General features: G+C 40.2%; 1 protein-coding gene across 1 annotated transcript in view; it reads right to left on the bottom strand.

Annotated features, from left to right (window-relative positions):
- Positions 1-26,905, bottom strand: part of MBD5 (methyl-CpG binding domain protein 5) — a 153,508-nt gene that overhangs the window by 53,983 nt on the left and 72,620 nt on the right. Inside the window, exon 3 of the mRNA XM_083350436.1 lies at positions 4,812-5,493. Coding sequence (XP_083206562.1) covers positions 4,812-4,924 — 113 coding nt within the window. The 5' untranslated portion in view covers positions 4,925-5,493. The remainder of the gene's footprint in view (positions 1-4,811; positions 5,494-26,905) is intronic.

The following is a 26,905-nucleotide window of genomic DNA, read 5'->3' as shown; positions in this document are numbered from 1 at the left end:
ATGTCTGTTTTTGAATGCAAGAAGAAAAATATATTTGGTCTCAATAATGGTTTAGATAGATACAAGTTTGATTTTGTAAAAATAAACCTATTGTTTATAGGCTTTTGTTGCCTTATTTCTCCTGAAACTTTAAATAATTTCCCTTTCCTGAAACATATAGCTCACTATTCTGATAACATTTTCTAGATATGCATACACATGGTTGTAAGCCTCAGTTTTCCAGACATCTAGCAACATTTAAAAATTGACTTAATCAGCAGATGGTTCATACGCAAGATTAATCTTTTTTTTAAAAATCCCATTTATTTATTCCATTGCGGAGAAGTATAAAGGCATATATAAACACAGAAGATTGCCCACGGCAATATGTAAAAATCAAAACATGAATAGAAGTCTACATTCCTGAGTTTAACTCCCAGACTTTTTCTTTCTGCATTTCTAAGCCAATAGTTTGGAGAACTTGTGGGCCACTTGTTGCATCAAAATACAGCAATCATGTGGAAATGAGGAATTTTACACAGGCCTAAACTCATGTATCAATCTCTTCTCCCAGATGAAACTTCCCTGCCACAAGTAGCACATGAAGACAAGTCCCTTCCAACATGGATACAAAGAGAAGCTCCTGATCATTCTGCATGTGAAGAAACTGGTCAAATCTGAACCAGAAACTTTAATTCTACAATACTGTCAATGTATTTCTCAATGTATTTTCAGTATAATACCAGCAGTCTTATCAAAAAGACTTTTGTTGATTTTTATTCTAAGTTGTATGCTAGAGATAAGATTAGAGATGCAGATATAGATAATTATTTGATAAGAGCTAATATTCCTGTTCTTACGCAAGAACAAAAGGAAGGGATGAATCAATTGATAACTGATGAAGAAATTTTTTTAGCAATTAAACAACTGAAAGTGGGTAAAGCGCTGGGTACGGATGGATTGACTGCTGTGTATTATAAAAATTTACAGTTAGAGATGGTGAAGCCTTTAAGGGAATTGTTCCAGACAATTCAAATGGGAGGAGGGGTACCTCCATCTTGGAAGACTGCTTTTATTTCCTTGATCCCGAAGGAAGATCAGGATGTCACCCAAGCAAAAAATTATAGGCCAATATCACTTTTGAATACGGACTACAAGATATTTGCCAAAGTTTTAGCTAACAGATTAATGAGGGTAATACAACAAGTAATTCATGGTGATCAAACTGGGTTTATAAGTGGTAGACAAATGAAGAACAATGTGAGACATATAGTAGATTTGTTGGAATTTTTTGAAAGAAACAATCAGATCCCTGCAGCGTTGATCTTTTTGGATGCTGAAAAAGCCTTTGATCAATTGGATTGGCAATTTCTGATGAAAGTATTAGAGAAAATGGAATTTGGGGATAAATTTTTACAACCAATCAGGGCAATATATCAAAAGCAAACAGCCCGCATAATAGTTAATAATAGTCTGACTGAAGTATGTAATATTGAAAAAGGTACAAGGCAGGGGTGCCCGTTGTCACCTCTATTATTTGTTTTAACATTGGAAATATTACTGATTAAAATACGTGATTCGGATAAAATTAAGGGAATTCAAATTAGAGACCAGGATTATAGATTGAGGGCGTTTGCAGATGATCTGGTTGTTACAGTGACTCAGCCTGATTATTCAGTTGTAGAATTGATGGAGATAATAACGCAATATGGGAAAGTTTCTGGATTTAAGGTCAACATACAAAAAACTAAAATGTTGTCTAAAAACATGACAGTATCACAAAAGGCTGTTTTAGAAGAGCTAACGGGATTTGAAATAGTTAAAAGGGTTAAATATTTGGGGATATATTTGTCACCCTCAAATGTGAAGTTATATAAAAATAATTATGAAAAGTTATGGGGAAAAGTACAAAAAGAATGAGATAGTTGGGAAAAATTACAATTACCGGTATTCTTATTGGGAAGAATTGCAGCAGTGAAAATGAATGTTTTGCCAAATTTTTTATTTTTATTTCAAATGATACCTATACTTAAAAAGGATTTAAATTTGGAGGAATGGCAAAAAGGAATTAATAAATTTGTCTGGGCAGGGAAAAAGCCACGAGTTAAATTTAAGATAATGCAAGATACGCGTGAAAGAGGTGGTCTTAAAATGCCTAATTTTAAATTATATTATGAAGCTGCTGCTTTGTCAGCGATAAGTGACTGGTTTAATTTAACATAAGCGAGATTATTAAATCTTGAGGGTCATGATTTGTTATTTGGATGGCATGCATATTTATTGTATAAGAAGGTGTTGTTTAAGATACATATTTTAAGGTATGCTCTGTTGCGAGTTTGGAAAAAGTACAGACACAAGTTAAATTATAAGATACCTATTTGGGCAATACCTAAACACGCAATAAAAATATAAATGTTGGATTTAAACATGATGTGACTACATACAAGGAGATCTTAAGTTTGGAGAGGAACGTATGGCAATTAAACTCATATAATATTTTAAAAGAAGAAAAGATTGTACAAACCTGGTTTCAGTATGCGCAATTACAGGCTAGGTGGAAAGAGGACCAGAAAACTGGTTTTTCAATGATTGATGAAAATTTGGTAAAGCAAATTAGATATCAAGGTCAAGCACATATAAAAAGGATATATCTTGCATTGATAGAAATTGATTCAGAGATGGAACTTGTTAAAGATTGTATGATAAAGTGGGCTCAGAATTTTCAAGAAGTTATTACAATGGATACTTGGGAAAAGATCTAGGTGAGAAATGTAAAATTTACACAGGCCCAAAACTTAAGAGAGAACTTTTACAAAATGTTTTATAGGTGGCATTTAGATCCTAAAAAATTAGCAAGTATGTATCCGAACTGCCAGCCCAAATGTTGGAGGTGTGGTTGTGAGGATGCAACGTATTTTCATATATGGTGGACTTGTAAAAGGGTTAAAGCTTTTTGGATTAAAATTTGGTGGAATATGCAAAAAATATTCAAGAAAAGGATAAAGTTTTGTCCGCAACTGTTTTTATTGGGTATTATCATAGATACTACCGTTGTGGACACTAAGTTGATGTTGAATTTAATTACGGCAGCGAGACTTTTAGTAGCGCAATATTGGAAGAAGGAAGAACTGCCGACTATAGAAGAATGGACTTTAAAAGTTTCCAACTTGGCGGAAATGGCAAAGATCTCAGCGTATTTGAAAGACCAATCGCAACAGAGATACATTGTGGAGTGGAGAAGATGGATTGATTATATCCAGAATAAATATGGGACTAAAAAGTTTCACTTAGCATTTGAATAAGTAGCGGATTTATATGATGTATAATTAGCTTGTAGTTATTTTATTAAGAGTTAAAGTGCGATAGAATTTAATATTTTATTGTTGTTTGCATATTTTAGATTGTTTGTTTGTATTTTTATACCCTGTATTTAGCTCTGGGAAGTCGGGGAGGGGGGAGGGGAGGGGAGAGTTGGGGAGGTTTGGGGAGAGGGGAGGAGGAGGGGAGGGGTTTTGTATTCAAAAATGTACTGTAAAACTTTTCAATAAAAAAAAGAAACTTCCCTGCCACAAGTAGCACATGAAGACAAGTCCCTTCCAACATGGATACAAAGAGAAGCTCCTGATCATTCTGCATGTAAAAAAACTGGTCAAATCTGAACCAGAAAGAAACTTTAATTCTACAATACTGTCAATGTATTTCTCAATGTATTTTCAGTATTATGAAATTTGAGTATAATATGTTTATATAATATTCTTGGAAGACAAACATGGTTCCAACTAAGAAACCCTGCTGGATCAGGACAAGAAGCCATCTTAAACTGACCACTTTTCAGATTTGATAAATGTTTTACTTTGAGCATACAGTTCACGACATTCAAAAATGTAAAATTTACCCATTTAGAGGCAATATAGACTATCCAATTTGAGGAATTGAACTTTTTTTTTCAAATATCCAAAACCAAGCAGGATTGTAGGATGGTTCAAATACGGGTGTTAAAATGTTTAACTTAATGGATAGAAAAATTGTTACACTGAGGACATTCACCATCCACACATTGATGTATATGACTTGTCAGCCTCTTTCATTATGTCAGTTTTCCACAGTGTGGTATTCAGTGATTCCCAACACATCACTCGGCTTGTACATGATTATATGCCCTATTTGTTTCTTAAGCACATTTATGGCAGATAATAATAGATGTAAAGTTTCAGACATCTAAACCTATGAGAAAATACAAACATGACTTTTAAGTGATATATTAACAACAGATTTTTAATGGGGGCTTTTTTTGTTTTTCATGCCCTCGAACAAATACAATTTATTCCCCACAAGTCAACTTAATTATTAAATAATGTTAATTATTAGTTGTGGAGCTTTTTGAATGCCTCTTTAATAATCTCTGCATTAAAAGGCTCATGTTACATTGGAATTTTAAATATTTTTGTAAGAAGATGTTAGTGCTGTTTCTTTGAACTTTTATGTTCTACAAAGTTATTAAATATGTTCCATCAGCAGCTTCTCTGTTTAATCTGTATTTAGAAATTGCAGAAAATATTTTCACCCAGGTTTATCCACACTTTTTTTAAAAAAAAAACACACCACAAATTAGTTCTTAATATAGAAGCTACTTGAAAAAGTGAGCTAAGCAGGTTTGTAGACAGAGTTAATTTTAGACATTTTGTTTTATTATTGCTTTCTCAGGACAGTAGAGATTACTGTTTATGGGCGTAAGAGTCATCTATTATTTTCCTGCCAATTCAGCAATGTTTATTCCACAAAACTCTGCTGATGAAGGCATTTTAAGCCAATTTACATATCTGCATACTTACCTAATATACAGGACTCCATTTTGATCCACCCTCCGTTGCCAACCAACTGGGACTTGTACTGCTGGCAGCCCTCCATCCTTGTCCCCACTGTCACATTCCTTGCTTCCATTCATTTTTCTGATTAAGCTTATGATTCTTCAAAGATATCAACAGGAAGATGATATCCTTATTCTAAAAATCATCATGGCCTTCAGGAGGTGGCCATACAGCACAGTAATTCCCAGGGTGTACAAAGTGCATTGGAAGGCTCTGTCTCAGTTCATAAAGTCGACCATTTTTGTTGCTGTTGTTGACAAGTCAATTGCCCATTCTGAACCAATGCAGTTATGAAATGTATTATTCCTTATGTAGTCATAAGGATATCCTAGATAGGTAAAAACAAGTATTTCCAACTTGGGAAAATCATAATCCATCAATTTTCTGTCACTGGCAACAAAGGGACAAAATGTTTATTCCTAGTTCCATAGCACAACTCCAAGCTTGCTGACTGTCTAAACTAATTTGTACTTTGAGAAATTAACTCCCATTTTTACAGATGTACGGCAACTAATACCTCCAGGTATTCAATCCTTTTCATATGCCACATTCTTTTTGTTTTCTCGTGCTCTTCCATTCATTGTCCAAGGTACTCCTGGACACTTCTTCTGATTCTCTCATGATGATACAACTTCAAGATGAAAGCCTGAGAAGAGAACATAAACAGCTGAATACAATTATCATTTTTTTTAAAAAAAGGAAGTTAGGTATGCACATTTTAAATTTGTTCTGTTTGGGATATCAAATAGGTCATGAAATAGGAATTCTTTTCTTCTCAAGTCTATTTGCACAATACAACACAGTCTGATGAACTGTCATTTGGGGTTTACACAAATGGGACTTGTATCCCACCACAAGCTTTAGTTAGGAGAGTTGGGTTTATGCAAACCAAAACATTGGATGGTTCAGATTTAGAGGACATAATAAATCTGAAATAATAGCCCAAATCCACAAGCTGCTTTGCTACAGTCTCTTTCTATCCCAGAGCTGGCATGAGATCACACCTCCCTAAATTTTGCTGTCCCCACAGTGCACCTCACAATGCATATGGAATGGATCTCTGCTATACTGCTATTTGTACAGTTTTAATGCAGGATATTCCAACAACCGTGATTTGTAATTGCCACAGGTGAAATTCTAGGTTTGCCTAATATTCTCCACTACATGGAGATTCCTCCAAAAGGCACGTTCAAGGATTGTGAATTTGGCCTCCTGCTTTTTAGATCCATGCCCTTCCTGGCTTGTTAAAGCAGCCCGGGGGGGGGGGAGGACAGCAATGTGTGAGTGAGTTCTGATGGTGGTTAATTCTTTGAGTGAGGGTGTTACTCCTTTGCCTCTTAAAGTGGCTTTCGGTCATCTTGTATCCTCAAGAAGCCATCACCAAATCTCACCCTTCTGGATAATTGTGTTCCAGTCTCTTATCTCCCTTTGTTGGGGTAGGTAGTAGTATAGATGGTTGCACAACAGCTTCAGAGAGCCTTGGAGGAAATGGATTATCTAGATCCTTTCAGGCAAGATTCAGATTCAGGTATGGGATGGAGATGGTATTAGTGGTGGTGCTTTTCTATGACCTCTGGCATGGATGGATATAGCTAGTGCATCCATCCTTGCCTTATTTGATCTCTTGATGACTTTCAATTCCATTGACCATGACATCCTTCCAAGTTTGGTCCTTTTGCCTCTCCTTTTTAACATATATGTGAAGCCACTGAATAAGCTCTTCCATCGGCATGTAATCAGATATCATCAATATGCTGATGATGCCTGATGATATATCTTTACACTGGCAAACTAAACAATATTGTGAATCCTGGTGTTTGGAACTGTGAGGGTCTGGATGGGAAACAAGAGGCTTCAGCTAAGCCTGGCAAAACTGAATGGCTTGAATTTTGGGGCTAATGGGCCAGGACTATGCCACCTTTGGTAATATATGGGGTTGCACTGCCCCAGACAGACTCAGACTGAGGGTCCTCTGAGACTCATGATTCCTGCTCGATAAGCAGGTCGCAGGTGTGGCTAGGAGGGTCTTCGCACAACTTCATCTTGTGCACCAATTGTATCCACTCCTGGATTGTCAGGCCTTGCTTACAATCACTCATGCCCTAGTAGTCAATGCTTGACTGGACTATTCCAATACATTCTACGTGGGGCTACCCCTGAAGAGTATTTGTAAGCTTCAGCTTGTATAAAATGCAGTGGCACAAGCATTTATATGTAGTCCTAGAACTGAATGTGTTATACCTCTGCTCCATGAGCTGCACTGGTTGCCAGTTGCTTATGGGTCCAATTCAAGGTGCTGTTGTTGTTTTAAGGCCCTTCATGGCATAGCTCCAAGCTATCTGAGAGGCCACCTCTCTGGTTAAATCAGCCTGCCCCATTAAATCTGGCAGAGAAAACAAACTGTAGGTACCATCACTAGAGATCTACATTTGACATGTTCCAGGAGATATGCTTTCTCAGCTCTGGCACCCTCTTCATTCTCCCTCTTCCCCCCCTCCCCAATTAGGTTAGCCCCATCCCTTTTGACATTCCAGAAGGCCCTCACGACTTGGTTATGTTATCATACGAAGGAAACTAGAGATATGCTTCGAAGGCTCTATTGCTGAGGTAGCTATTTTTATTCTCTATTTGCCTAGCATTTGTACATCTGTTTTCATAATATTTAATATTATTTTTATGCTTATATTTGCTGTTTTTTATTTTTTGTCTATCCACTTGTTGTATGCCATCCTAAGTCACTTATGGTGAGACAGGCAGCTATGCAAACTTGATTAATAAATAAATAAATATTCATCACTCTTATTACTTGCAATCTATCTCCTGTGGTGCTGTAAACCCATTTTCTTTTATTCTTTACAACTACTGATAATTTGATCCTTCACTCACTAAGAGGCAGCAAAGAATTAGCAAGGTCTGTATCTCTTGACTGAAACCTAGGGGTCAGCCAGATGTGTACAAGCATATGTAGATGTACGGATGTACAAGAGCTAGGCTTTCCAAATTGCATTTTCTGTATTGGTTGATGAACACAAGATTGATCTGAGGTAAATTACATTTTTAATTATACAGGTAGTCTTCCACTTATGAATAGAATTGAGCCCAGTTGTTAAGTGAAGAGGTTGTTAAGCAAGATGCCACATGATCATTTCGCTCAATGATCAAAATCCCGGCTTTCCCAATTGCAGTCATTAAGTGATCACATGTTGGGGGAGAAGGCCTAGAGAAGGCCAGTGTTCTGAGGCTTCCAGAGGAAAGGGAAAATGCTAACATTCTGAAAGGCTCAGTCTGTGCCCTTTGCTGGAGTTTTCACCAGATCTGAGATCTGTTTCTCCAACACATGGGAGGATTTCCACTCCCTGCACAGAAGAGAGGGGGAATCCCTTGGTATCCTGGAATAACAGACCTAACATCCAACATTCCCTCAGCTTGCAACCTTTCCTGCTGGCTTCCCCATTGACTCTGGGGCACTTGGCTGGTTATAAATGTGAACAGGTTGATAAATACCAAAAATGCAATAACATTTTATATTGGCCAACGGTGCTTTATTGGCCATACACCTGTTTTGAGGCTTTGTGACTGCGAATGGTTGTCAAATGACCAATCATAAGTTGAGGACTACTTGTATGACTTAAAGGAGGGATTGGTTTAGCACTCCCTAAGTTGATCACTAGAGTACTTGACCCCGTGCAGCAGCATGGAGTCAAGAATTCTTTTTAATTTCTTTACTGCTTGTCAAGTTAACTATTTCAAGAGACAAACAACCCAAAGAGCAGAGTTTTTCAGTTTTGCATTCATAAAACAAGTGAACAATGTAGTCAATGTCTGGGACACCTGCTCTGCAGATGGATAGATAACTGCTTAATCAACCCATTTATGAAGGAAGGAAGGAAGAAGGAACTGTACAGGTGTAGGGATCCAATTTTCATCGCAGCCAGAACTGAATGAGGAATGGATTAAGTAGTCAGAAGCCAGATTAAAGAGGTTGTCCTAAGGAAAAAGGCTACTAATGTTTCTAGTTGGCATTAGCATTAGCTGCTATTCACTGGGGAACAACTTTGTGTTTAGGCCCAAACCTGCCTCTTGAATGGCAGAACACATAAATAGCGGCCAATTATGTTGATTTCATACCATAGCTTGTTTTAATAATGGTTTGTTGATTCTAGTGCAGATAACATACAAAACAATAAACAGTTTGCTTATTTCCCAGTTCTTTCTACTGCCCAACTGCTAGCGACACCAGACATTCACAAATAAAAACATACAGAATAATAAACAGACACAATGATTAAAAAAACAAGGAACAGAAGATGACAAAAACCAGGCAACAGCAAGAAGCAAACATACACAGCCAGAAAGGGAAAATAGCAAACACAGTTGTTCTGTTTGCACAATACAGTACATAAATTCAATAAAGCCTGTTATGGGTGGGTGTGATATGTGAGCCCAGCAATGTCATTTCAGGAATTTCTAGGCCACACTTGATTCAATAGTAAATCAAGTCTCCTTTGAGTCAAGTCCAGTTCTGGATTATGACAGGGACACAGCCAAAGTGCTATCTTGGTAATAATATAGCAGAACATTCTTTAAAAATGTGGTTTATTAAAGAAGTCCTCAGCCTTTTCCTAGTCTAGGGTTGTCTTTCTCCTCCAAATTCTAACCAGGGCCGATTCTGCTCAACTTTCAGGATCAATCAATGTCAACTAGATACTACCATCTGCAGATTATTATTTTTATGGTATAACTGAAAATAAAGTTCAACAGTATTCCTATCATCTGTGACTAAAATATAATAAATAGTAAATATGGACTTCCGGTCTTGCGTAGTATTGCAGCAGCCGAGGAATTTCAGGGCTCCGTGCCCTTCGGCTGATTTTCTTCCTGTTAGGGGACCCTAAATGGGCCAGAGTCACCCCAAAGACGTGGCAAAGAAGGAAGTAAGTCCCGTGGACCATGGAGAGATGGCGGTCAATGCGATCGATCCAGGAGAAGCCTTCCAGAAACCAACAGGAAAAAGGCTAGCTTAACTTCAGTCTAGCCCAAACCATAAGCAACCACAGTCAAAAAGTACTACTTTAAACTGATTGTAAACAGAGCGTTTGAATCTGCGTAAGAACATCGATTTTCTCTATCTTTTATGGAGGACTAAAACATATTGAAATGAAAAGAAAAGAATATAAAACTTAAATTTGGATAACTTTGAAATTGCTGAATGGTTATGTTTATTTTGAAAATTGAAAAATAAATCAGTGCTGACATCTAGTGGTGGATGAAGACTATGACAGCTATGGCTTTCATACAGGACTTTGCAAAATCTGGGAAAAACTAATCTGTGCTTGTGACCTTCAAAGCTCTAACAACAGAGAACAGCTGTGACAAAAAAGAAAACAATCTGGGCTACAGACAAAGAGAGACTTATAAAATTTAGGAAAAAAAATATTTATGAACTTTCTGGATTATAAGTATCTACTTAGCTGTCACTCCAAAGCTATTTGCAGAGAAAAGAAAACTTGATAGAAACTTCATAGAAAATCAGACTTGTAGAAAGAACTTATCAAGAAAAAATAAACACTTTTCAAGAGGAGACATATGATATGCTGCAACTAATTCAAACAACAATGATTTCAAACCACAAAGAAATCCAAAATAACTTTGAAAATAGAAACCAATTCATCTCCAATTTAACTTTACAACACCCCCCCATAAAGCAACAATAGAGAAGGAGCAGATAAAACAGATAACTGAACACAAATTTGAGGATAGAGACTTAAAAATGGAACCTAACAAAACAAAGAAGTATGATTTAACCCAAGTGGAAAAAAATTCACAAGAAATATTGGATTTGGAAAAGACAACTTATACTTTGACACCACAAAACAAACTTGAGGTTAAGAAAAAAGATTGGACAAAATGGAGTGCAGAGATGTCAGGAACACCACTAGAACTGGAGAGAGAAAAAATAAGAGAAACAGAGAAAATAAGAAAGAAAAAGAGTTTCAACAAACATGAAAGGGCAAATGCCTCTTAGAAAGATATTGTACTTGACTTACCTTTTATATCTACAGTAACACTTATAAGAATATGGAAAGATTCTTTGATTCAGCAGAACAAATTGATTAAGAAAGATACTGAGCAAAAGAAAAAGGCTAAAGTGAAAATTAAGAAAATAGATGATGGGACCTATCAGAGAGAATATTTTAAAAAGAAACACCTGTTTGAATATGGTTAAAGAAATAGAAAGATTTTAGATATGAATTTTATTTTAAGAGGGAGGAGCCCCTCAAGTAACATAGTACTTTTTTCTTCTCTCTTCTTATTTTATTTCTTGATATGAGTAATATAAAAGATTTGGAATGGTTTATATAAAAGAAATGTTTTAGATATTTAAATGTGATTGACTTTAAGAAAATTACAATGGATTAAAAATGTTTTGAATAAAACATTTTGAATAAAACATAAAAGACCAGATGACTAGATTTATTAAATGGAATATTTAAAGACTATATATATATATATATATATATATATATATATATATATATATATATATATATATATATATATATATATATATATATATATATATATATATATACATACATATACATATATATATACATATATATATATATATATATATATATATATATATATATATTATATATTATATATATATATATATATATATATATATATATATATGTTTTCGTAGATTCTCGCGGGTGTCTGTATGTGTAGATCTAGAGTCTCGGGTTTCTTCCCGCGTTCCTTTCATCTTCAGAAAGTTGTGGCGACGTTTCGACGAAATCCCATCCGTCATCATCAGGCCGGAGTGTTCCTCCTGCTGCTTCCAGGAGCAATGCGTGGTCTGGCTGTTCCTTTCCTTCCAACTGCCGGTGGGGCTGTGTTCTGACTGGGTGGAGGCGTGGCTGCTTTCTGATTGGGTGGGGGTGTCCTCCGATTGGGTGGAGGCGCGGTTGTCTTCTGATTGAGTGGAGGCGTGGCTGTCTTCTGATTGGGTGGATGCGTGGTTGTCTTCTGATTGGTTGGAGGCGTGGCTGTCTTCTGATTGGGTGGGGTGTGTTCTGAATGGGTGGGGTTATTTGTTGTGTTGTAATATCCTGAGTGTTGTGATTTGGTGTCCTGAGGAGTGGGCTGTGTAGTGGCCTCCAGAGCTTTGGTTTGGCTCCGAGTTCGAGGACCTGCTATGTATCTCTGGTATGGGTCAGTCAGGTTCGTGTGTGCGTTCTTCTGCTTGGGTGATGGCACTTTTGCTTGACTTGTTCTGTCTTCTGTGTGGGGGAGTTTTTGTTCTGGGTGTGGATGAGTCTTGCTGGGGCTGGTGGCATTTGGGGTTGTTTGTTGTTTTTTTAAATCCTTGTTTGCTGAAATTCGTTTCTCTATCAATGCTGGTTTCCAAATGTCATGTAGGCGGGAGGTGTCGTCTCGCTTGTTCATACTGTCTGGGTGTTTTTCTATTTCAATGGCTTCTCTGATTATTCTGCTATTGAGATGTTCTATTTTGGCGATTGTTTTTGTACCTTCAAAATTGATGTTGTGTCCCGTAGTGTTTATGTGTTGTACTAGTGAAGATGTGTGATCTTTCTTCTGTACTGAGTTCTTATGTTCTTCTACACGTACCTCTATTCTTCTGTTAGTCTGTCCGATGTATGTTGCTGGACAGGAGGCGCATGGGATTTGGTATATGCCCTGGTTTTCCAGTTCTATTTTGTCTTTGGGATTTCTCAGGATGGTTGATATCTTTCTGTCAGTGTTAAATGCGGTTTTGATGTTATGTTTGCGTAGTACTTTACTGATTTTGTCGGTTGTTCCTTTTATGTAGGGCAAGATGGCTCGTCCGTTGTTCTGTTCTTCTTCTTGGATGTTTTTCTGTTTCGGAGTCCCCTGCTGAATCATATTGGTGATTTTGTTTTTTTGGAACTTGTTTGCTGTCAACTTGTTTGGTGCTGTTGCACCAAAGAAAATTCCCACAGAAACCATCATATGTGGAGTTGAAACCAGCTTAACTAAACTCAATGCAGATGAAGCAGACCAAGTCAGACATGAAGTCACCCACATCCTATGCACAAGCAAACCACCCAAAAGCAACCTAACAAAAGAAGAACAAGTAGCATTGCAAAACCTAAGAAAAGACAACAGCATAATCATACTACCAGCAGATAAAGGCAATGCTACAGTGGTAATGGACACATCAGACTATGAAGAGAAACTGTCCAACTTACTCAAAGAAACTACATACAAACCTATATATACAGATCCCACAACCTATCTAGAAAAGACCACCAAGAAAAAGATAAAATCAACTTCTATAAGTCAAGAAATCCAACAAACAATCATTCCCAGGGAGAAGTCATCCAGATGCCCAAAACTATATGGCCTCCCCAAAATACACAAAGATGGAATCCCACTAAGACCCATAGTAAGTTCTATAGGCTCACCACTACAAAACTTAGCTAAATACCTAGCAAAACAACTACAACCTCAAGCAGAAATGGCAGCTTCATATGTCCAAAACTCATACCACTTTATAGAATTAGTGAAAAATCTACAGATAGACCAAAAAGACTTGCTAGTCAGCTTCGATGTGGTATCACTATTCACCCAGGTGCCAGTCCAAGAAGCTCTATCAACAATAAGAAGCAAATACCAACCACCAAACCATATTATAGAACTAGCAGAACACTGCTTATCAAACACATACTTCATACACAGAGGCCAGAGATACAAACAAATAGAAGGCGCACCAATGGGATCCCCTCTATCACCAGTTATCGCCAACCTTTTCATGGAAGAATTTGAAACTAACGCTCTGGAAAAGACTACAAACAAACCAAAACTGTGGCTCAGATATGTGGATGACACCTTCGTGATCTGGCCCCACGGAAGAAAGGAGCTAGAAAACTTCCTAACACACCTGAACAGCCTACATCCCAAAATAAAATTCACCATGGAGATTGAAACAAACAACCAGTTACCTTTCCTGGATGTACTTATATACAAAAAACAAAACGGCACCCTAGGACACACAGTCTACCGAAAGAAAACGCACACCAACCGTTACCTCAATGCGCAATCACATCATCACCCAGCACAAATAAATTCAGTAGCCAAAACACTAATAACAAGAACCAGACGCCTTGCAGATAAAACACATATACAAACAGAACTACACACCCTGACAGACATATTGACAGCAAACAAGTTCCAAAAAAACAAAATCACCAATATGATTCAGCAGGGGACTCCGAAACAGAAAAACATCCAAGAAGAAGAACAGAACAACGGACGAGCCATCTTGCCCTACATAAAAGGAACAACCGACAAAATCAGTAAAGTACTACGCAAACATAACATCAAAACCGCATTTAACACTGACAGAAAGATATCAACCATCCTGAGAAATCCCAAAGACAAAATAGAACTGGAAAACCAGGGCATATACCAAATCCCATGCGCCTCCTGTCCAGCAACATACATCGGACAGACTAACAGAAGAATAGAGGTACGTGTAGAAGAACATAAGAACTCAGTACAGAAGAAAGATCACACATCTTCACTAGTACAACACATAAACACTACGGGACACAACATCAATTTTGAAGGTACAAAAACAATCGCCAAAATAGAACATCTCAATAGCAGAATAATCAGAGAAGCCATTGAAATAGAAAAACACCCAGACAGTATGAACAAGCGAGACGACACCTCCCGCCTACATGACATTTGGAAACCAGCATTGATAGAGAAACGAATTTCAGCAAACAAGGATTTAAAAAAACAACAAACAACCCCAAATGCCACCAGCCCCAGCAAGACTCATCCACACCCAGAACAAAAACTCCCCCACACAGAAGACAGAACAAGTCAAGCAAAAGTGCCATCACCCAAGCAGAAGAACGCACACACGAACCTGACTGACCCATACCAGAGATACATAGCAGGTCCTCGAACTCGGAGCCAAACCAAAGCTCTGGAGGCCACTACACAGCCCACTCCTCAGGACACCAAATCACAACACTCAGGATATTACAACACAACAAAAAACCCCACCCATTCAGAACACACCCCACCCAATCAGAAGACAGCCACGCCTCCAACCAATCAGAAGACAACCACGCATCCACCCAATCAGAAGACAGCCACGCCTCCACTCAATCAGAAGACAACCGCGCCTCCACCCAATCGGAGGACACCCCCACCCAATCAGAAAGCAGCCACGCCTCCACCCAGTCAGAACACAGCCCCACCGGCAGTTGGAAGGAAAGGAACAGCCAGACCACGCATTGCTCCTGGAAGCAGCAGGAGGAACACTCCGGCCTGATGATGACGGATGGGATTTCGTCGAAACGTCGCCACAACTTTCTGAAGATGAAAGGAACGCGGGAAGAAACCCGAGACTCTAGATCTACATATATATATATATATATATATATATATATATATATATATATATATATATATATATATATATATATATATATATATATATATATGGATCCTTGGTTTTTCGGGTTTTTCCCCGCGTAGAACTAGAGGTGTAGGCGCAACGTTTCGACGGAATCCCATCCGTCATCATCAGGCTTTAGCTTCCTTCTTCTGGGAGAAGCATGTGGCTGTTAGTTCCTCTTTTTTAAACTGCCAGAGGGGGTGTGTTCTGTGGAGGTGTGCTCTGATTGGGTAGGGGACCAAGTGTGTTCTGATTGGGTGGGAGTGTGTTTTGAATGGTGGGTGTGTTCTGATTGGGTGGGGGGGTGTTCTGAGTGGATGGGCTGGTCTCAGCTGCCAGCTCCAGAACTGAGCTGGTGAGTTGTGCTGCTTTTGTTCGGCTTCGTGTTTGTGGTGGTGCCATGTTTTTATAGTGGGTGTCAGTTTGCTTATTGTGTGGTTTGGAGGGGTTTAAAGTGGCTGATGTTGCAGCTGTGGTTAGGTTTCTGTTTTGTGGTTGTGTGTCTTTCTCGTTGTGGGTTCGGATTTGCTTTTTGAATGGTTGTGTGGTGGTGATGTCATGTGATGTTATCATGAGTTTGGGTCTGGTATCATTCTTGGTGGTTGGGCCTCGTCTGTCAATCAAGGTGGGTTTCCAAATGGCTGGTAGACGAGAGGTATCATCTCGTGTATTCATGCTGTGGGGGCGTTTTTCTATCTCAATGGCTTCTCTGATTATTCTGTTGTTAAAATGTTCAATTTTGGCGATAGTTTTGGTTTTTTTAAAATCAATTTCATGTCCCGTGGCTTCAAAGTGTTGGACCAGGGATGAAGTTTGTTCTCCCTTTCTAAGTGAGTTTTTGTGCTCTTCAATGCGTGCAGGGGGGCCTTCGCCCAGGTTCGCCTGGTGCGCCAGTTGCGGCCCTATCTTAGCCGGGATGATTTGTGCACGGTCACTCATGCGCTCGTGTCCTCTCGTCTGGACTACTGCAACGCTCTCTACATGGGGCTGCCCTTGAGGACCACCCGGAGGCTCCAACTGGTACAGAATGCAGCCGCGAGAGTTGTGTTGGGAGTCTCCTGATACTCCCACGTTACACCTCTGCTCCGTGAGCTGCATTGGTTGCCAGTTGTCTTCCGGGTGAGATTCAAGGTACTGGTAACGGTGTTTAAAGCCCTCCATGGCATGGGGCCGGAGTACCTTAGGGAACATCTGCTGCCGGCATCAAGCTCCCTGCGCCCTGTGCGTTCCCACAGAGAGGGCCTCCTCAGGGTGCCACCGGTCAGAGAATGTTGATTGGTGGCCCCCAGGGGGAGATCCTTCTCTGTGGGCGCTCCGGAGCTGTGGAATCAGCTACCGGTAGAGCTCCGGATGGCGCCCGATCTTCGCTCCTTTCGTCGCGATCTCAAGACGTTTTTGTTTGTACAAGCTGGCCTAGCCTGATGGGGACCGGTGGGGTTGTTTTATCTTTGGTCTCTTAATTTTATCTTGGGGTTTTTAGAATTGTACTCTTATTGTTTTAACTAGGGCTACTGTTTAATCTCTTTTTAATGTTTGTATTTGGTATTTTATTCTGCCCTGTGAACCGCCCTGAGTCCTCAGGGAGAAGGGCGGTATATAAATGTTATTAAATTAAATTAAATTAAACTTATTCTTCTGTTGGTCTGTCCGATGTATGTGGTGGGGCAGGTGGTGCATGGGATTTCGTATACTCCTTGGTTTTCTAACCCAATTATGTCCTTGGGGTTTCTTAGGATGGTGGATATTTTTCTGTCTGTGTAGAATGCTGTTTTGATGTTGTGTTTTTGGAGGACCTTGCTGATTCTGTCTGTGGTCCCTTTTAAGTATGGGAGGAGGGCTTTGCCATTTTCTTGTTCTCTGTCTTGGGTTTTTGTGGGTGTCTCTCTTCGGATTAAGTTGGTAATCGTGTTTCTTTGGAATCCATTGGCTGTTAGTACATTAGTGAGAGTGTGTAGTTCGGTTTTTAGGTGTTGTTCGTCAGCTAGGTGTTTTGTTCTGGAGATGAGTGTCTTGGCTACGGAGTTGATCTGTGCTGGGTGGTGGTGTGAGAGTGCGTTCAGATAGCAGTTTGTGTGTGTTTTTTTATGGTAGATAGTGTGTCCTAGGGAGCCGTTGGATTTCTTGTAGACTAAGACATCAAGGAAGGGAAGTTGATTGTTAGCTTCTGTTTCCATGGTGAATTGTATTTTGGGGTGTAGGCTATTGAGGTGTATGAGGAAGTCATCCAGTTTTTCTTTGCCGTGTGGCCAGATTACGAAGGTGTCATCTACGTATCTGAGCCAGAGTTTGGGTTTGTGGTTGGATTTTTCTAGAGCGAGGGTTTCAAAGTGTTCCATGTAGAGGTTTGCGATGACAGGTGAGAGGGGTGATCCCATGGGTGGATCTAACAGCCACATGCTTCTCCCAGAAGAAGGAAGCTAAAGCCTGATGATGACGGATGGGACTCCGTCGAAACGTTGCGCCCACACCTTTAGTTCTACGCGGGGAAAAACCCGAAAAACCAAGGATCCATATATATATATATATATATATATATATATTAATTATGGTAAAAAAGAATGGAAAATTTTTGGAAATAAATATGTATTAGCTTATAGGAAACATGCATTTTAAGTAGCATACTATTGTTTTATTTTTCTTTACTTCTTATTCTTTTTTTAGTCTTATTTATTCTTAAGAAAGGTAAAAGTATTGGGATGGCTTACATGAGAAAAAATAGACTTAAATATTAAAATGTAATTAACTTTAAGAAAATCTTAACTAGTAAGAATGTCTTGAACATTGTGGAAAAAACAAATGTAAACAAGAACTGTAAACAGGATCTGTATGATGAGGCAACCAGAATGATTAGATAGAAAAGAAATATTATATTGATATGATTATTATCTGTAGAAATATTAGAAAAAAAATTATACTCAATTGTTATCTACCAAAACAACAAGAATTGTATTAACTTAAGGTTGGCAAAAGAGAACATTATGGGAAAAAGAGGAAATCAAGTAAAGCTATTGTGGATTATAGATCTAGAAACCAATTGTTAGTGAATGTTTTTTAAATGTAAACCCAGACAACACCCTGTTTACCAAATATTAAGGTGACTATGTTAAAAAATCAATAAAATATATTATAAAAAATAATAAATAGTAAATGTGTGTAAGTTTCTACTAATATTTTAAAAGCTAGCATCCTAAATAGATACAAAGTACTTTTCCAGGTCAAAATAATTGTCAAACCAACTCAAATCTTCTGTGTAAAGTAACCTGGTTGTTGTTGTTCAGTCACTAAGTTGTGTCCGACTCTCTTCACAATCCCATGTCAACGTGAGAATTGTTCAAAATTGGAATGTGGACTATATCAGTCTTTTTACAGTGTAAAAATAACAACATGAATATAGTTTTCAACATAAGCTACTTATCAATGTAATTTTTTCCTTTTACAATGAGAATTATTATTAATAGTAATATTATTGCTATTATTGTTGACAACAATAATAGCAATAATACTGTTGATAAGAAAGACAAAGAAGTCTGGATAATGGATGTTACAGTCCCTGGGGGTAGTAGAAAAGAAGAGAAAGAACTGGAAAAAATTACAAAGTACAAGAACCTACAAATAGAAATAGAACAACTGTAGCAAAAGAAAGCAAAGGCAGTTCTAATAGTAGTAAGCGCCTTATATCCTGCAATTATACCTTTAATATTATTAAACAACATCTGATTATCCCAAGTCCTTGGGAAGGACTCAATAGATGGACAAAAATGCCAAATCCAATCTGGCTGGCTGTGCAATCAGCCATGGTTACTCACTCCACAGGACTCTGGATGGTATTTAGTACCCAAACATACAATAAAAAAATGGCAGCCTGAACTAAAAACACACCAGTAAAAACATGACAGGGACTCCACAGGAAGAGTCAGGCTTCAAAGCCCTTGCAGAACTCCAAGACTATGTATTTGTGGGAGGATACTGTTCCAGAAGACAAGGGCAGTGACATAGAAGGCAACATTTCCCAGGTTCCACAAGATAACACACTTTAATTGAGGGGACCTGAAGTGCAACCACTCTGCATGAATATGCCAGGAGGGCAGACACCATTATAGATATAGTCCCCCAGATAGCCAGGTTTGAGGCCATAGAGAACTTTATACATAAAAACAGGCACTTGTAACTGCACTTGGAAGCTACGGAACCAATGCAATGCATGAAGCAGCAATGACACATGGGCATAACAAGAAGTCCCCATTATGGCTTGTGCTGCTGTATTTTGAGCCAGCTGTACCTTCCAGATAGGTTTCAAGGGCAGCCTCAGATAGAGCACTTGCAATAGTCTAGTTGTGAGGTGATTTCAGGATTGTCTGAAGTCCCCCCCCCCCATCAAAGCAAGGTTGCAATTGGCACACTAGATGAATTTCTATACAGGTTCTCCTGGCTCTACCTGCTATCTAGTCTTTGACCAGTACCAGCAAATCCAGAAGGGCCCTCAAGTTGCACCCAGGGAACCCATCCAAGACCAACTGTAGAAATGTCCTTGACCTAGATAGGAGGACCAAACAGTCATGGTCACAGCTGCTCATTCTTGTATGATTGAGCTGAAGTCTATACTACTGCCTCCTTCGGGTCCATGAGAGATCACTCAAAAGAGGATGATCTCACCACATGGACTCATCGCTTGATAACTTCCTGGGCTACCTTGACAATCCAGGAAGTGCTAGGATTTAACAAGCAGGAGGCTATGTTGACAGATTGGAAGATTTTGTCCACTTCCTCAGGAGTTACAGAATCAATGTTTTTTTTCCATTTAAGACCAAAAACAAATTTCTATCTGAAGCATAATTTTAATGCAATTACTGTAACACAGCATAGTTAGCTAGAATGCATTTTTGCAATGCATATCTGTAGGAATTAAAGTGGCTTTTTATCGGAGCCTTATGTATCCGATTCTCCCCCGCATACATACTGGGAATAATCTTGTGCTGCCTTACTAGGTTTAATAACAATATGTTTACTTCTTTATTTAAAAAAAAAGAGCAAATGGAATTTTCTATCCACTGTTAATTCTACACTTCTGACGTAGTTACCATATCTCACTGTTGTGCCACTGTGTTGCAAAAAACTAACGACTTGCTAGCTGTTTCAGAAATAATATTTTTGAAAGTATGAGCGCACTAACAAGCAAATATAAGTTTGTGATGGAATGTGTGAATGACCTTGGGGGGAAAAGTGGAATGGATGCTGCCAAGGAAACAATCAGGGAGGGAGGGAGGAGCCCCGAGTGACTTGCCGGCCAGAGGAAGAAATTTAGAAAGGACCTGCCCTGGTTGATTGATTGGGCAGTTCAGAGGGTTGGTGGGAAGTTTGTACTTTCAGACTTGCAAGATTTTGTTAATGTAGCCTTAGAATAAAGTAGAATTAGTTCATCTGACCTTGTTTCCTGTCTGGTTTACCAGGGAGGGCTGACAAAAGTGGGTTTCTACAATTTACATTTTTCTTAAGAGAATGATTTTCTTTGAAAGATTTTTTTGCAGTTCTACTTCTTTTATCCTTTTCTGTTTCTGCAGTTCCAAATACACCGATTGTCAGAGGCCAAAAAGGACTGAAGTAGAATAAAAGAACACACACACTTTCTTTCTTCTCTCAAGCAACACAACAGAGATAAATAGTTAAGGCAACAGCTGGCATTAGGGGGGAAAAATCAGTCCCTAAAGCAGCAGCTTGTCATACCAAACTGGAACACATTTAAGCTCAATTTCTTCCAGTGGCAACTGTGGCAAAATAGAACGTGGCAACCTTCTTAAGAGGTTTCAGCGAACATGCAAGTAGGAACTGTATAGTTCTGTTTGCCCTGAAGGAGGCTTCCTCAAGAAGCCATCCATACGACAGTATTATACAACTATCATCCAATTTCCAACCTTTCCATTTTAGTGAAGTTGGTTGAAAAGGTGATGGTCTTGCAACTGTGAAAAGACCTTGAGGAAAGAAATCATCTAGCTCTCCTTCTGTCAGGTTTCAGGCTCAAAAACCACACCGAGTTTGAAGTGGAAGTTCTTGTGGATGACCTTTGGTAAGACTAAGTCAGCAGAGCTATGAGTTTTGTGATCTTGCTAAATCCCTCAGCAGCTTTTGATACCATTGATTGTGTACCTTTCTGGACTGCCTCCGAACACTGGGAGTAGAGAATACTGTTTTGCAACTTCTCTCTTCTTTCTTGGAGGATTCTTATAGTCAATGATAACGGGGGGTGGGGGGGGGAGACATCCTAGTAGTGGGAGTGGGGAAGCATCTATGGTGTGAGGTCCTTCAGAGATTGATGTTCTACAGGGGAGAGATGATCTGATGGGAGGGATGCCCTTGGACTTGCAAACCCCACTGTGAGAACAGATGCAGGTACCTCAGATGCAGACCTGGGGTATCGGTCATATTTTCTTTTAGATGGGCAGGCTCTGCTTGCAGTGACTCATTTGATACAGCCTCCTAATAATCCTAATTTGGATTACTGAACAGCATTCCACATGGGGCTGTCTTTGAAGATCACTCAGAAGCTTTCACTAATCCAAAAGGTGGCATCAGTTTCTCTATGTAACTTGGAGAACCCTATTGTCTACAGTTTTCTTCTGGGTACTTAAGTCAATGGACTGATTGTCACCTTTAAACGCTTCATGGCTGAAGACAATGGTGCCCCTTGGACCTCCTTTTCCCAGTGTCTTCTGTCTGTCAAGTTCTTAAGTTCTGGGAGGGCGGGATTCCTCAGGGACCCCTGCCTTATAGAACATAATCTATGGCAGGGGTGTCAAACTCAGTTTCATTGAGGGCCGCATCAGCATTGCGGTTGCCCTCAGGGGGCCAGGTGGGTGTGGCCTGGGTGGGCGTGGCCTACTGGGTGGGCGTTGCTAAAGTGCGTATGGCCTACTGGGTGGGCATGGCCAGCTCTACATCATTGGCATCAAGGGTGCCTATGGGGGCCTGGGCAGGAGTGGGACAGATCTGACGGTCTCTGGCAGAAGGAGGGTCTCTGGGCCAGGGCCAAGGCAGCGGGGGCCGTTCCCTCACTGTTTCCAGGATGGCTTCGTGGGCCGCATGAAACCACTTCGCGGGCCGGATCTGGCCCCCGGGCCTTGTGTTTGACATGTCTGATCTATGGGGACCATGATGACGGGCCTTTCCTGTGATGGTCTCCCTTCTTTGAAATGGTACACACCTTGAGTTTCCAGAAAGCCTTAACGATGCGGCTATTCCAGGTGCCTTAGGAGCAGATCTGTAATGAATGGCGAGCTTCTCCTTTTATGGGTATATTTATTGTGCTGTTCATAGGGGTTGTTCTATTGTAATGCAAATATTATTCATTTATTGTAACCTTCATACTGTAAAGCAGACATGTCAAACACAAGGCCCGGGGGCCAGATCCGGCCCGCAAAGTGGTTTCATGTGGCCTGCGAAGCCATCCTGTAAACAGTGAGGGAAAGGCTCCCACTGCCTTGGCCCCAGCCCAGGCCGGCAGGAGCCAATGTACAATTTTGTGGTGGCCATCTATGCTGAAACACATTCAGTCTTAACTCCACAAGGCTGTCTGGAAACAGCGAGGGACCAGCCCCTGCCGTGTCGGCCCCGCCCCCTGAGCAAGTGCTGGGGAGGTATCACCCTTTGTGAGGAATGAAGAAATGCACCATTGCCTGGAAGTGGCCAGCACACGGCCCTGCCTACTTCGGGCAGGCTAGGGACTGGGCAGTGTTGTGCTTCTCTTCAGATTCATGCCACCCAGCTCAGCCTCTCGGCATTGTGAGGAGAGTGCCCCATTGCCTGCCAAAACTGGGGAGGCTGGGGGCTCAGCAGCATTGCGCAGGTAACATCGACTCTCACGCTGCTCATGGCATCCCCTCCCCCAGAGCCCACCAAGCCGGATATGTGAAGTAGGCAAGGGCCATGTGCTGGCCACTTCCAGGCAATGGTGCATTTCTTCATTCCTCACGAAGGATGACACTCCCCAGCTGCATTTCTTGCCTGTTTTTCTCCCTCCCTCATCTCAAATATTTTCCCACCACTCTTAGGAAGGAAGGAAGGAAGGAAGGAAGGAAGGAAGGAAGGAAGGAGGGAGAGAGGGAGGGAGGGAGGGAGAGGGAGGGTCTGAGGGAAGTCCTGCCTTAGTCCTTCCCCGCTGCCCTTTCACCATCCTCTTGCCCCCTCCTCCTGGCATATCCTGGGGGGTCTCCCATCCTATTGCTAAGGAAGCTTTGGATACAAAGCCAGGTCTCCTCACATGGGGAGGGAATGGGCCTCCCTCTTAACTTTGCTCTTGTACCTATCATGAGCAACCTGGCTAAGGAGAACAAGCACAGCAGCAGCCTTGAGGGCTGGGCTGGGCATTTGACCTCCATGCCACTGTCCAGCCCCCTCTCCCTGCATGGCCTGAGAGGAACAGTAAGGCTCCTTCAGTGGACCATGCCTTGACACTTGCTCAGGTCCCATCTCCTTCTGCCAGAGACCCTCAGATCTGTCACACTCCTGCCCAGGCCCCCACTGGCACCCTTGACGTGAACGACGTAGAGCTGGCCATGCACACCCAGTAGGCCATACGCACTCCAGCCACGCCCACCCAGTAGGCTGCGCCCACCCTGGCCACACCCCCCCCGCCCCCCCGAGGGCAACCGCAATGCTGATGTGGCCTTCAATGAAATTGAGTTTGACACCCCTGCTGTAAAGAGAGGTAGGTAAGCTGCTTAAAGTTTCCCTGGATCTGAACCGAGCACTGAAAATAAGTATTTACCAGATGATTCAAGTCACTGGAGTCAAAGAAATTCATTTGCACCTAACTTTGATGGTATTCTGTTTAGCATGAAATAGAATATTCAAAGGCACACAGACCTTTACCTTAAGGAAAAATTCAGGTACTATCAAGAGACAAGAGAGCCATTTTTCTAGACAGATTAGAGTGGAAATAAGCTATTTCCACACTGACGCAATAGTGTGTGACATACACATTCATACAAAATGTCTTGAATCCATAATGCTGCTGTATGTATATCACTGTCTTCCTCATAAGGTAGAAAACAAAGTCCAATAAATTCTAATTAAATTGATTTTAATCATGATAGCTTTTCTCCATAATGCTTTCTTTAAAGGTCATTAACCAGGAATATGGATTCTCCTGTCCATACAATACTTTTCCTAATATAAAAACAGAACACAAAAGGAATTCATTTTATCTACCTGCTTATCAAAACAACAGACAACTGAATATATATAGCTATGTTACCTGATCAGCTTTTTTAATACCATTTTTTACTGCTCTTGTCTGCATTTCTCTGTTTTGAAATATACCATATAAAAATCAATTTAAAAGAACTGCTGTCATGCAGGAAGAACGGAAAGAATTAAAGAGTATAAAATTGAATTGTCTTCCTTTGCACAAGGAGCAATAGTAACACAAATATAGAGGAAGTCATTTAGACTGAGCTTCTCTAGAAGAAAATATCAAAAATTTAATGAGAAAGCAAATTAAACCTGTAGATTGTGCTTTCCTGGTAAAGTACTAAGTCATATGACCACATTATTTTTAGCATATAGAATGGTTTCCTAAAGTACTTCATTTAAATATGTTTACTGGAACATTCAGGAAATAATCAACAATGAAAACTCTACCATGAAAGGATATGATTATAATTGATAATATATTAACAAAATGAACATTGAAATATTTGATGAAAACTGTAACTTAACAATGATGCTTAAAAGTTTGTGAACCCTTTTGAATTATCAATATTTCTGCATAAATGTGATTTAAAATGTGAAAAATTGAATATGACATTGGCATAAGAATTCAGACCCTTCACTATTTTGTTGAAACAATTACAGCCTTGAGTCTTTGGGGGCATGGTGTGACAAACTTTGTGCACCTGCATTGGGGGATTTTCTGCTATTCTTCCTTGCAAATCCTCTCAAGTTCAGTCAGGTTGGATGGCGACTGTCGGTGGACAGCCATTTTTAGGTCTCTCCAGAGATGTTCAATAGGGTTCAAGACAGGGCTCTGTCTGGGCCACTCTAGGACATTCACAGAGTTGTCCCTAAGCCACTCCTATGTTGTGCTATCTTGTCTGTGTGTTTAGGTCTTGAGCACTGTGGAACAGGTTTTCACTGAGAATATCCCTGCACTTTGCTCCATTCAGCTTTCCCTCAACCCTGACCAGTCTCCCAGTCCCTGCTGCTGAAAAACACCCCAACAGTATGATGCGGCCGCCACCATGCTTCACTGTTGAGATGATATTGGCCAGATGATGAGCGATGCCTGGTTTCCTCCAGACATAACGTTTAGAATTGAGGCCAAACAGTTCAATCTTGGTTTCGTCAGAATCTTGTTCCTCACAGTCTGAGGGCCCTTCAGGTGCTTTGTTGCAAACTCCAAGTGGGCTTCCATGTATTTTGCACTGAGGAGAGGCTTCCATCTAGCCACTCTGCCATAAAGCCCAGATCGGTGGAGGGCTGCAGTGATGGTCGTCCTTCTGGAACTCTGTCACATCTCCACACAGGATCTCTGGAGCTCAGTCAGAGTGACCATCCTATTCTTGGTCACCTCTCTTACGAAGGCCCTTCTCCCCCGATTGCTCAGTTTGACTGGGCGACCAGCTCTTGGAAGAGTCCTGGTGGTGCCAAACTTCTTGCATTTATTATGGAGGCCATTGTGCTCTTAGGAATCTTCAGTGCAGCAGAAATTTTATCCTAGCCTTCCCTAGAACTATGCCTCGTAATAATCCTGTTTCTGAACTCTTCAAGCAGTTCCTTTGACCTCATGGCTTTTGCTCTGCTACAGTAAGCACTGTCAGCTGTGAGGCCTTATATAGAGAGGTGTGTGCCTTTCCAAATGATGTCCAGTCAATTTAACTTACCGCAGGTGGACTCCAGTCAAGTTGTAGAAACATAACAGCAACAATCAAGAGAAATGGGGGCACTGGAGCTAAATTTCCAGTGTTGTTGCAAAGGGTCTGAATAATTATGTCAATGTGATATTTCAGGTTTTTTTTCTTTTTTAATAAATTTACAGACATTTCTAAAATTCTGTTTTCACTTTGTCATTATGGGGTACTGAGTGCAGATTAATGAGAGAGAAAAATGAATTTCAACAACTGTAGAATCAGGCCACAGGATGACAAAATTGAGAAAAGTGAAGAGGGCCTGAATACTTTCTGAATGCAGTGTATGTAGGGTTTTAAAGATAACAACCAGCACGATGAATTGTACCCAGAAGCAAATTGGCAGCCAGTGAAGTTCCCGCAAAAGAGGTCACACAAGTTTAGGCTTGCACAAAGCTGTTAAAAGCTGCTGCATTCTGAACCAATTGAAGCTTCTGGTTACTCTTCAAGGACAGTCCCATGTAGAATGATGGTTGTTGTAAAAGTAAATTAAAATCATACAGATTTTGTATAATGCAAACAAAGCTAAAAAATTGGGAATCAAGAAAATAGTGATTTCCCCCCCCCCTCAAGTTTCTCTTTTACGGTATATTTTTTGTGGATCGTGGATTACAATCTATGTGTTCTAACTTCCTAATCCTCTTTTTGAAGACATTCCACATTGTGGAGTCATAGGTGATCTGTTGCAACCAAAG

The sequence above is a fragment of the Vipera ursinii genome (assembly GCF_947247035.1).
Source record: "Vipera ursinii genome assembly, chromosome: 1".
Taxonomy (NCBI): Eukaryota; Metazoa; Chordata; class Lepidosauria; order Squamata; family Viperidae; genus Vipera; species Vipera ursinii.
The sequence above is the reverse complement of the archived record's forward strand: the minus strand, read 5'-3'. Positions and strand labels throughout refer to the sequence as shown.